The sequence below is a fragment of the Gymnoscopelus braueri genome, assembly GCF_963280865.1.
Source record: "Gymnoscopelus braueri genome assembly, chromosome: 12".
NCBI classification, from domain to species: domain Eukaryota; kingdom Metazoa; phylum Chordata; class Actinopteri; order Myctophiformes; family Myctophidae; genus Gymnoscopelus; species Gymnoscopelus braueri.
Window position 1 is genome coordinate 24,238,436 of NC_137614.1, and position 13,268 is coordinate 24,251,703.

Genomic DNA, 13,268 nt, shown 5'->3' on the forward strand with positions numbered 1-13,268 from the left:
GGACCAGAATGGAAACAAGCCTCTGGCTTTTTGTGTCATCCAATTGGCCTGTTTTTAACTCATTGTACTGCCTGTAAAAATGTCATTTAAGTATTCAATCAATCAATCAATGGTTTGCAGAGGGTATGGACAACTATGTCTCCTCCGATACACTGTCAGCTTCTTTTCAGCTGACTGTATAGATGAGGAACATGAACATGAACATGCTATCCCTCTCTTCCAGTTCCACTCCCTGCTGAACAGACCATCCAATATAATATGCCGCTAGTGCAGCGACAGAGAAAGCCTTCCCCTGCTGCCGTGTGTGTGTGTAGTGTGTGTGTGTGTGTGTGTGTGTGTGTGTGTGTGTGTGTGTGTGTGTGTGTGTGTGTGTGTGTGTGTGTGTGTGTGTGTGTGTGTGTGTGTGTGTGTGTGTGTGTGTGATGGATATTTCTCATGGCAGGTCTGCCTCAGTAGCCTACAGCTGCTCTGAATGTCTGGCGCACGCACACACACAAACAACACACACACACACACACACACACACACACACACACACACACACACACACACACACACACACACACACACACACACACACACACATACACATACATACATACATACATACATACATACATACATACATACATACATACAAAAACAAACGTTATGTTCTTTCAAAGCTCAACCAAACTACCCAGCCTAAACTGGCCTGACTGCTTCAAATGTATTCCAAACCCTAAGTCAACAGGGATGAATCTAAAGCTGACCCAGCCAGGACAAACAAAAGAGAGAGAGAGAGAGAGAGAGAGAGAGAGAGAGAGAGAGAGAGAGAGAGAGAGAGAGAGAGAGAATCCTGTGTAGCGTTGTACCTAGTGTCTGTAACAAAACAAAATCATGTGTAGTTGTAAACATACCTAATGTCTAAACCAAAATCTTATGTAGGCGTAGTAATGTAAACCTGCCTAGTTTCTCTAACTAAACCATGTTGAAGCACTAATGTGAAGCCAAGGCATGTTTATTTATATAGCACATTTCAGAGCACTGTCAGCTCTCAGAGCCCTGAATGAGGACATTGAGAGAGAGAGAGAGAGAGAGAGAGAGAGAGAGAGAGAGAGAGAGAGAGAGAGAGAGAGAGAGAGAGAGAGAGAGAGAGAGAGAGAAAAGAATGTGAGAGAGAGAGAGCATGAGAGGGAGGGACTAGAGAGAGAAAGAAAGAGATGTTTACTGTGTTGAGCTCTTCATGAGAAGGAAAAGCAGTGAAGCAGCTCTCTCTTTTCTCTTCTTGCTATAAGGTAAGACTAGCTATAGCTAATAAAACGTGGAGTAATGTACAATAAATGTACTTGGTGTCTGTAGCTAAACTTAACTCCTGTATGTTGTAATGAAACCTGTTTCTCCAACAAACAATTTGATGTGTAGTAATGTGAACATACGGTAATTACGGGTACCTTATGAGTAAGTGTTACCCGATCGTGTGTAGTGTTGTGAATGTACCTATAGTGTCTGCAACAAAACAAAATATATGTAGTGTTGTAAAACCCCCTGGGGAACAGAGCTGGATACCATGCACAGTGTCTCCTGTTTTAGGAAATGTTGTCCTTTTTGCCATCTTTTGTATTTTTTGGTGTTGGTGAATAAACACCTTTTGTTGCACCCTACCATTGCCTTTGAGCTTATTCCAGCTGCTACATTTGAGGAAAAACTAACTGCAGGGAACAGCGAGGAAAGAAAAGTTGTTGAAAAATGACTTAATCTGAGTAAATACAGTGCAGTATTGTACTCAACTGTGGCTGTACATGCATACGCACACATACCAAATGTCAAAATATATAATTTCCCAAATAAAAGAAAACGTGTTATGAAGACTATACAAACATAGTTTTCTCTCTCCTAGTGGGACCAGAATGTTGGTGGCACTGATACTGGTGGTTGTATGTGTTGGGTTCTACGGGCTGTTCAGATGGCTGGTTCACTACAATGCACGATGGGCTCTGTTGTGGCATGTTGTCATCACCGAACGGGTTCTGGATGTACTGACCCGAAAGACTCGACCCCAGGTATGTACTGTATGTACCGTGTGTACAGTATGTATGCATATATGTACAGTATATATGTATACTATGTCAGTACGAGTGCATGCATGTTTGTATATTTACAGTGTGTTTGTATGTGTCATGGAAAAACTGTTATTATGCAGTATGCACACCTGGTGTAAATGAGTATGATTGTAATACAAGTTGACACTGACACGGTTCAGGTTGCAGTGAGATAATATGGACAAACTGCTGTTATGTTTTTATTATGTTTTTATGTTTCCAGCGCATCCTTCAGGCTGTGCAGAGAAATGCAACCAAAGGAAATCCTGACAGTGTAATCTCTGCTGTGGATCACTTCTGTAAAAACAGTGAATGGGCCATGAACGTAGGAGATGAAAAAGGTCTCACACACGCACGCACGCACGCACGCACGCACGCACGCACGCACGCACGCACGCACGCACGCACGCACGCACGCACGCACGCACGCACGCACGCACGCACGCACGCACACACACACACACACACACACACACACACACACACACACACACACACACACACACACACACAGGGGATCCAGTTGTGGGCCAGTTGTTTAGCAGCAGCTTCTCCAGGCACTTCATTATTATGGATGTGAGGGTAATCGGGTGTCAGTGGTTGAGTAAGATCATGGCAGCCAAATGATATCTTTAAAGAGTTCAAGGCATTTCAATTGTTTCAATGCATTTTCAAGCCATTTCTTCCATGGTCAAACTGTTGTGCACTGATGTTTGTGGATTCTACTAGCTCTATACGAACGTGCTGTAATCTCTCTCTCTTTCTCTCTTTCTCTCTCTCTCTCTCTCTCATACACACACACACACACACACACACACACACACACACACACACACACACACACACACACACACACACACACACACACACACACACACACACACACACACACACACACACACACACACACACACACACACACACAGGTGCTATCTTGGATTCAGTTGTCCTGGAGACCAGTCCGTCGACAGCATTAGAACTGGGGACATACTGCGGCTATTCTACAGTCCGCATCGCCAGGCTGTTACCACCAGAGACGAGGCTCATCACCGTGGAGATGAACCCTGAGTGTGCCGCGGTGGCACGTCAGGTCATCCAGCACGCTGGGCTTCAGGACAAGGTCAGGGGTTGGCCTTTGCTTGGAAGGTCACTGGTTTGATACAGATGCTGAGATTGTTTGTTCTGGGCAGTTCCCAGTGACCACCAGGTGGTGGTCCACCCTCTCCAGGTGTGTGTCATAGACATAAATACATAGACACGGCAATTGGCCACCGGGGCCTTACACTATGTCAATGCTGCTGCCATATTAGCTGCGTCAGCTTGTCATAACCGATAATAATTGCAGAACTGTTTTTTGACTGGCAGTGACAACAACTGTTATGTGATTAGACTGGGATCAATTCACTTTGCAGGTTGCTGGTCCGGTCTGAGTCTAGAGCGGATACGGAAATGGCACATGCATGTATGTGTGTGCAAATTACCGGATATAGTAGACAGCCTCTATACCTCTTTTCGGAACAGAAACCAGGTACTGTGGGATAGATGCTAGAGGAGGAAAGGTGTGAAGTTGAGAATCTGCTGGAAGTGATGGTGTGGGAGGCCAGGTTCTGAAGGAATCCAACTCCTCTACATATTTAAAACACTCTTTTAGAAATCAGTAGATCAACATCACCACATCACTGCTTGAAAAACATCTAAGATAAGTTATCCAAGCCCAAAATGCTAATACTGTAACTACAGTACCGGCACATTGACCCATTAAACCTGTAATTCACAGACGACATCCAGCCTGACCCACTTCAATTTGTATAAACATTGACAAACTATTTACACCACCTGTATAAATCATTTTCCTCTGCAAAATGTAACACCTCCCTTCAGAAGCCACTACATCACATATATTTTAGTTTATTGTTGAATCTAATCTAATTAAATATCGTTGTTGTTTTTTTCGTGTTGCTGTCAGGTGGTGTTAGTGGAGGGAGCATCAGGTGACCTGATCCCCAGGATGGCTGCCATGTTCGGTATTCAAACATTTGACTTTGTCTTCCTGGATCACTGGAAAGACCGCTACCTCCCTGACCTCAAACTGCTGGAGGTAACATACTGTACATAACCCCTAACCCTGATCCCTAAACCCAGACCCATAACCCCAGTCCGATGGTGACCCTAGTGATGATCCCGACCCAACATTTGACATTTAAAGTCCATCTTGCAGGTTGACAGTTTTTTAGATGTAGCTCACAATAAGGTTTACGATCATTGATCCATTTGAAAACACTGACAGTGTACAAATGTAAACAGTTGGTCCATTTGGATACATTTGTACACTCCCGCACTTAAAGGGGAATTTTGGACTAAAGTTTTCTTACCTTTTCTATGACGTTATGATATCTTAGGATGAATGGTACAGTAGAAAAATTTCATAGGCCTTAGGTTAGATCACATATTTTAATAGCTTTTTTTGTAATTTTTTTTGATGAGATCTGATGTTCATAGTGACAGAACACTGTCCCAAAAAAAAAAAAAAAAAAAAAAAAAACAGAAGTCTCGCTAGACGAGATTGAAATCTCGAGATTTCAATCTCATCTAGCGAGACTTCTGTTTTTTTTTTTTTTTTTTTTTTTGGTTGTATAGTGTTCAGTCACTATGAACGTCAGATCTCATCAAAAAAAATTACAAAAAAAGCTATTAAAATATGTGATCTAACCTAAGGCCTATCCGCGCACCTTTTAAGCTGTGGCGGCTCAGGGGTGGAGTTATGAAATTTTTCTACTGTACCATTCATCCTAAGATATCATAACGTCATAGAAAAGGTAAGAAAACTTTAGTCCAAAATTCTCCTTTAAGTTAACAGTCAGGATTTTACAGAGTATGATGGATCGCACTGTGATCCATCACAGCATTATTTTTAACCGGCTACAGAGTAGACAACCAACTGAAGCAGCTCTGCAGTGTGAGGACAAGAGCAGTGGTGCACAAATGCATCTATTGGATCAGGGAATTGTGTACAGCATTAGAATGTCAATATTTTCAGTTAAATTTTCGCTTTTAAACATACTACAATGAGTAATTTCTGTGTTTTTAAACTGACTTTGCTGATAATCATACCAGGTGTTGTTTACTGCCTGGTTACAGTACACACATTTGCTCATGTCATTTTTAAAGCTTTAGAAAACCATTACTTAGTTTATTCAACTCAAAACTAAATGTATTTAGTATTATATATTTGTGTCTCCTCTCCTCTCTTTCTAGACCGGTGGTCTTCTGTCTGCTGGCTCTGTGTTGTTAGCTGACAATGTAATCTGTCCAGGGACTCCGGATTACCTTCAGTATGTCAGAAACAGCAGTAAGTACAGCAGCTGTTTCTACACAGCTCACCTGGAATATACAGCTGTACACGACGGACTGGAGAAATCTATCTATCAGGGATAGACAGAGAAAGATAGAGAGAGGGGAAGGGAGAGGGAGGGGGCAGAGAATGAAAGACAGTGAGGAAGACCTGATGAAGACCCATGTTGGGTTGAAACGTTGTCCTCATTAGAGTTACTTCCTGGGAGCTTTGTTCATTGCAGTGTGCGGACTTCCCTTCATCTTGTCATTGTATGTATTGTTGTTCATAACCTGTGTAAATTGTGTAAAATGTGCTGGATGTGCGTGCCTCGTTTGGACTCTAATGAAAGACAGTGAGACAGTGAGAAATCAGTGAGGCATGCATGCGTGTGCGCATGTGTGGGTATACAGTATGTGTGAGGTTTTCATTGTGTAAATTCAAAACAAATGTTTATACATCACATCTGATCTGTCTGTCTACTATGAACTTAAACATGGTTAAATCTGTTCAGACAGCAATCAGCTTGAATGTGGTTTAGTCTTTTTACACAGAAGGCGTTTCATTTGGAAGTCAATGTTTGCCGTAGTTTGACCCTGCTGTCAGAGTGGTTCATATATCAATAGAGCACCAGCACACTACACAGACTAGTACATAGACCACAGACTACTTCACGTAGGTCTATGCTACTGTATACTGTACACACAACAAATAGCCCATGTACTGGCTACATGTCGATTACATACAGACTACTATATTAAATACTGACTGCATACATACAGACTATATATTTAGACTACAGCATTTTGATAAAATTGGGTTTTTAAAAGATTGTGATGAAAATCTTTATTGAATGTTTTATCAAATGTAATGGGTATTATTAAATACAATACTTCTTGTATTGCATACATTGCTGACAAACATTAGTCATTTTATTGCATTGTATTACAGATAGTACTATATGTTTTGCATACATTACTTATCAAAATGAATTATGGTTGTGCTTCAAGTGTTAATTATTGCATTAGATACATATTGTATTTGTATTACTACAGTTTACAAGAAAGAGTAAAGTTCAAATGGTAGAAATACAAATTTATGTTTGTCTATTTTGTTCTCAAGGTTGAAATATTTGCAAATAATGTTTAACACAATAATTTTGTTCATTAAGAAGTCTTGAAAAATGTATATGTATATTTTGATAAATATTTTATGGTATATTATCTAAGATTATGAATAATACAGTATTGTACATTATTAATGTAGATTCTGTTCTATCTGTTCCTGTTGGTCTTTTATCACTTCTCTTTTCTACCACAAGATGGCAACATGCTACTCTGATTAATATTGGAGCTGTACTGCACTGGGCGTGGGTGCAAACTTATGTATCTATTTGACATCTTTGTCTCACCTATATGTCTTATAAAGTAAATACGTTTACTTAACAATTTACTTTAACATTAGGCACACATGCGGTGGTCTACAGCGGTACAGTGGCATTTTGGGCAAATAAATGATAGTGGGGACTCAGTCTGGGGAGTCTTGTACAGTAGATCAAACATATGATCTTTGATTTTAGCAGGCACCCTCTGGAAACAGGATTTGTTCTGTGCTTGCATTTTGAAAGAGGACAACTTCTAGGCTGCTATATACTAGTGATACACATAATTTAGGCTATGATACAGTAGCCTACATCATCACACACACACACACACACACATACACACACACACACACACACACACACACACACACACACACACACACACACACACACACACACAACACACACACAGTAGTAGTAGTAGTGTTGGATCAATGCTTTTAGTGTGAGGTGAGGTTTTACATCAATGCAACTTTTTAGTTTTTCCACAAAGACACAAGACAGGGTACAATAACGGTATGGATTCCCTGTAACATGGTGAACTCCATATACACCAAGACTCACGTGAGTCACGTCATATTGATGATGACACGTGGAACTCCATATTTCAGTAAATATTTGAGGGAGATAGCAGTTATTCACTATTATCTATGAATTCACGAAACCTGTGTCTGTACATACAGTAACACAGGTGTCATCTGACCGATCTACTTCAAACTTGGCATGTGTGTTGCTGATGACCTGGGGTGAGTGGGAATTCGGTCGAACTGGTGGTTGTCCAGAACAGAAACACTAAGAATATCTGTCTGTCCTGTCCGTGGGTCTGTGGAGGACGCACTCAATCTCTGTGACTGGGCCGGGACTGTGACCTGTGGCCTGTGACTGGGCCGGGGTATGAGTATACCTGACGAAGGCCGCAGAGGCTGAAACGTTTTACCGCTTCCTTAATAAAGGAGACGGCGCACAGATCTCTTCCTCTCTCCAGTGTTGCCTGTGTGATCCAGCACCCGTCTAAATATGTGTGGATGTGCGTGCACCTCTTGGACTACATTTGACTCTTCTGTCTGGGTGTTGGCATCGGCATCCCTGATTGGCCAACTGGACCCATCAGCTTCACAGATTGGCTGAGCTCTGTGTCATGTTTGTGCCGCTACACCATTTATTAGTGGTAGCGTGCACAATAGATCACCATTCTTTTCAGGGCAATACACGAAATCTCTGTACCTGTCTGCGGGTCTGTCATCAACACGATGTCAGCAGTTTTTGACGACATAAGGGATCTCCATATTTAGTCGATTGGTCTTATGGTATAGTGACTGTACTCTGACAATGGGTACAATGGGTGCTCTGACAACAAGTTCAACAGGCATTGCATAAAGAGGTGGGCCTTACTTTCCCGAGTAGGCCGGTGCCCATTTATAAGTAACTCATTGATTGTAATAGCTAATGTTATTAGTACCGTGGTAACAGTTGCCACACTGCGTACTCTTACAAAGGGTACAGTGAGTAGCCTACTCTGGCAACAGGTACAATAAAAAAAAAAAAAATAGCAGGGTATAACCTAATAGTGGACCCCTGATTTTTTTTGGGGGGGATACTTTCCTGTGTGTCCATCTGTATTTGGCACTGCCTACTTGTCTGTCTGCCTACTTGTCTCTGTCAGCTGTGAGGTTGGAGGAACAGGTCTTGTCACTTGTTTCCACAACCACCTCTCTGAACAAGTCTACCCCAGTGAAGCGAGCGACTGTATAGTTGTACTGGATTAAGTGTAGGAGGATATTGCTGTAGGACTATGTTCAGTCAGATGGATGAATACAGGTGAAAGTAATTGTGTGTCCCTATCTGTCTGTGGCAGAATGAGGTCAGCTTCATTAGTGGATTAACAGCTGGAGGTTTAACAGCCTGATGGAGCTGAACTTCCCAACTCTGGTATTTATGTCTGGACAGATTTAAAACAACAGTGGGAATTCCACTTCATTTAGACAGACAGGAGGAAAGCTGAGTGGGAGACTGTGTATTCTAGGAGAGACAGACAGTAGGAAAGCTGGGTGGGAGACTGTAGGGGAGACAGTATACAGTTTGAGACGGAGTGTAAAAGAGAGTATAAAGCTGAGAGGGACACTTGAAAGACACAGGAGAACTAGTAATTATTTTCTTACAGTAAAATGTTCACAACAGAGTAGAAATTGAATGAAATCTGACCAATATACTGCAGGTAAATGGCTGAATACAATTATGTGTTATTAGTTATAATTATATTGCATAATTACTTCATATTTTGTGACAGTTCAAACTAAGCAAAGTCAGAGCAATTGAAATGTTCCATCAAAACAGCAGAAAATGTAGTAGTCTTTAGCCTACTATATGATCATCATCTAAAAGGTTTCATAAAAGGTCCCTGCTGTATGTCTGACCACAGACAGGTGGCGTTGTAGAATAGCCTAAAGCCTAGAGGCGCTGACCAGATGGTTGAATTCCTGGACCAGCTGCCAGCGAATGTATTGGCCACTGAGGTGGTTGGAGGTTAAGTGCCTTGCTCAAAGCCAACACAATTATATCCAGGGGATGGATGGGAGAGAGAGAGAGAGAGAGAGAGTGCGTGCGTGCGTGCGTGCGTGCGTGCGTGTGTGTGTGTGTGTGTGTGTGTGTGTGTGTGTGTGTGTGTGTGTGTGCGTGTGTGTGTGTGTGTGTGTGTGTGTGTGTTTTAATCTACAATTGCAATTAGCATAAGAGGGCGAGAGAGATAGAACTGGGGGCGGTGTTAATAGTAGATTTAATATAACGGCGGCGGTTGGACGAGGTGAATGTGGGTAAACTGTTACTGCTACAACGAAATTGGTGACCCATCGAATTTTGTGGCTTCACAGCTGGGTGGACTGTTTTAGTCAGAATTGACCAAAACTGACTGTATAAGTTGTTGTAGTAGTAAGTAGCCTAATGCACAGTGGTGGAAAGTAAGTATTTCCACCACTGTGCATTAGGCTACTTACTACTACAACAACTTATACAGTCAGTTTTGGTTTTGGTTACTTACGTACAGTACTTGAGTACATGTACTTAGTTACTTTAAGTAACTAAGTACATGTACTCAAGTACTGTACGTAAGTACAGTACAGTTTTGAGGTACTTTCACTTTACTGGAGTATTTCCAATGTTCAATACTTTTACTCCACTCCATCTCAGAGGCAAATATTGTGCTTTTTACTCCACGTACAAATACAATTATTTGAAAACTTTACTAGTTACTTTGTAGATTTGAATTTTATTGCAAATCATACATTAACCACTTCAGCCCTATTTAAACTTTGGCTGTTTGGCTGAAAATAGATTTGATCACATTTTATACATATGATACAGATACCTTGTAATACTGGACTTGTAACAGACTATTTCTACAATAGGGTATTGATACTTTTACATAAGTAAAACAAAAACATGTAGTAGGCCTACTTTTACCAACACTTCTAATGCACAACATTTTAAGTCACAATATTTTGACACTTTACCAACTGTGCTGCTGCTGCGAACAACATAAAGCCTGAAAGTTTCCCTGTAAAAAATAATTCATTCATATATTCACTCAGTTGTTTTTTCCCTTCTGAACCAGCTGGGCAGACAGACAGTGATCAGAGTCGGAGCGAGTCTGTTATCCAACATGTATGATGTACGGTTCTAGTGTCAGTCTGGGAGGAGAACCCAGCAGTCTACCTACGGATCATCCAGTCGCCTCGCCTGTCGGAACAACATGATGGTTAGGGTCGGTTTGGAGCGAAACACATGCACTCACGCACACACGCGCGCTGTGCGAGAGTGAAACCTGAGCACGCACACGCGCATGTGGACTGGGATTCGGTGCTGTTGGAGTTGTGTGTGCACCGTACCGTACCGTCCGGACGGGTTTGGAACAGAAGTCACGCACCTCCTGTCTGTCCCGGTAAGGTAAGGCATTGCCTACATTCTCTTATTTGAACAGGGAAATAAGACGAAAACTTATGTTTGTTTTTGGAGTTTAATACTTTATTATATTACAGACTGGACATAATTGGTAGAATGTATGGATCACAGCTTGTTTGATACCCATAGGGAAAATATGTCATTAATTGTAGCCTCCTGTAGCCTTCTATGCTGTCTATATGTCAGAAGCTGATTATGAACTGAACACATTTAATGTAGTATTTCGCATTTTTGTTGAAACGTGTCTGTCAACAACATCAGCATTTTGGGACATTTCTACATTTAGAAAGTATTTTAAAGGTTTGTGTGATCAATTGAATACAAATAAGCTGTAGAATAAAATGTTTCTGGATAAGAGAGATGTTGTGTGTGTGTGTGTGTGTGTGTGTGTGTGTGTGTGTGTGTGTGTGTGTGTGTGTGTGTGTGTGTGTATGTGTATGAGAGAGAGAGAGAGAGAGAGAGAGAGAGAAAGAGAGAGAGAGAGAGAGAGAGAGAGAGAGAGAGAGAGAGAGAGAGAGAGAGAGAAATTGTGCTTTATATATACAACTTAGAAAGAAAAAAAATGAACATTTAGAGAATTAACAATACAAATGAACAATTTTGAATTATGGAAAGGACTTTCAATAAAAGTCAGTTTTAAGGAGGGGTTTGATTTGAAAGAAAACTGTGATTTATCCAGTCAAAGGGCCCTGACAGCAAAGGCATGGTCACCCTTTCTCTTTAGCCTAACCCAGCAGGTTCCTGCCTGAGGAAGGACTGCGCACAATGTAATAAGGGACCAGGCCATGCATGAAAGTGCCTTAAATGTAATCAGTAAAATATTCAAATAATTCCTAAAACAGACAGGCAACCAATGTAGGGAAGGTAAATTAGTAGTAATATCACATTATTCATATTTTAGCTAAAACCAGGAGAAGAGAACCTACTGTATTACTATTATATTCTCTTCCCCTGGTTTTAGTTAAAAGATGAATAAGAAATCTCAATCAACTATTAAGGATCAGGACCCTGGGTCATGGAGTACAAAAATCAGATCCTGCGTCAGTAACAATAACAACACAAGTAACAACACAAGGATCAGAGTCGGCACACACTGTGATCCTGAGAGAAGAGGAGGAGGTGTATAAGGAGAGGAGAGAGTAGCAAGAGGTTATTTATTGATGCTGTCCTATGTTCTGCGTTGCATGCATCCTCTGAGCTTCTTTTTCTGTATTCCATGTTCTGTGTTCTATAAATGTTAAATGGTGGGAAAAGTGGTGGGAAAAAGTACTCAAATGTTTTACCTTAAGTAAAAGTATCAATACTGCAATGTAGAAGTGCTCTGTTACAAGTAAAAGTCCGGAATTAAACATTTACCTGAGTAAAAAAAAAAGTACAAAAGTATTGGTATCCAAATGTACTTAAGGTACCAAAAGTAAAAGAACTAAAATGTTTGAAAATAGCTGATCTACAAGCTCACAATGCGCATTGTGAGCTTGTAGATCGGCTATTTTCAAATAGCCTAGGTATAAAATAGGGCTAAAGTGGTTCATGTATGTTTTATAATGTAATCATTTATACCTGCAAAGTAACTAGTAACTAAAGTTTTCAAATAATTGTAGTGGAGTAAAAGTACAATATTTGCCTCTGAGATGTAGTGGAGTACAAATAAAAGTATAGACAATTGGAAATACTCCAGTATAGTAAAAGTACCTCAAAACTGTACTTAAGTAAATGTACCTAGTTACTTCACACCACTGATAGCGCCTTTATCCAAGGCGCTTTACAATGTGCATTACATTCACACGCACAGAGGAGGAAACCATGCAAGGCACCAACCTGCTCATCAGGAGCAATTAGGGGTTCAGTGTCTTGCTCAAGGACACTTCGACACTAATTCTGGGGGGAGCCTGAGATAGAACAGGGAACCTTCCGGTTCTCAAGCGGCCGCTCTACCTCCTGAGCCACTGCCGCACTTCTATGTTGTGCTCTACAGCAGTCGTTCTCAAATTGGGGTCCGGGGACCCCCAGCGGTCCTTAAGGGGGTTCCAGGCGTCCTCAGCTAAATTAGGCGAAAGGCGCTATATAGATGCAGTCCATTTACCGTACACACATTAATACACACACATGCAAACACATACCTAGTACCACACACACACACACACACACACACACACACACACACACACACACACACACACACACACACACACACACACACACACACACACACACACACACACACACACACACTGACGCACGACGCACATACTGTACAGTACACACACATACACACACAATGCCTGTGTAAATGGCATTGTGTGATATTTGTGATTGTGATAGTCTTCACAAGGCCTTGTGATATAGTCACAAGGTTTCATTGAGACATACAGTAGGCTACAGGAACACTGTTGACCAGTGTGTGTCTACTGATTGGTTGGCGGAGCTAGGCGGAGGTATCCAAACATCTGGCTCTGCGAGACTACTGCACAGTAGCAACATGTCATGTCGGTAATGGTAACACAGTATTGTAACTAAT

General features: G+C 41.3%; 1 protein-coding gene across 1 annotated transcript; it reads left to right on the forward strand.

The window, feature by feature from the left end:
• Positions 1-1,210: 1,210 nt before the first annotated feature.
• comta (catechol-O-methyltransferase a) lies at positions 1,211-6,567 on the forward strand. Its single transcript, XM_080444861.1, has 6 exons — positions 1,211-1,277; positions 1,880-2,042; positions 2,305-2,422; positions 3,008-3,201; positions 4,048-4,179; positions 5,337-6,567. The coding sequence occupies exons 2-6, from the start codon at positions 1,890-1,892 to the stop codon at positions 5,514-5,516; spliced, it is 777 nt and encodes a 258-aa protein (XP_080300987.1). The 5' UTR covers positions 1,211-1,277; positions 1,880-1,889; the 3' UTR covers positions 5,517-6,567.
• The last annotated feature ends 6,701 nt before the right edge of the window (positions 6,568-13,268 follow it).

Bases quoted from the DNA above. Each gene is read 5' to 3' on its own strand.
- comta (XM_080444861.1), top strand. From the start codon at position 1,890: ATGTTGGTGGCACTGATACTGGTGGTTGTATGTGTTGGGTTCTACGGG. The intron at 3,202-4,047 runs GTCAGGGGTTGG...TGTTGCTGTCAG, and splicing joins ACGCTGGGCTTCAGGACAAG to GTGGTGTTAGTGGAGGGAGC. The intron at 4,180-5,336 runs GTAACATACTGT...CTCTCTTTCTAG, and splicing joins CTGACCTCAAACTGCTGGAG to ACCGGTGGTCTTCTGTCTGC.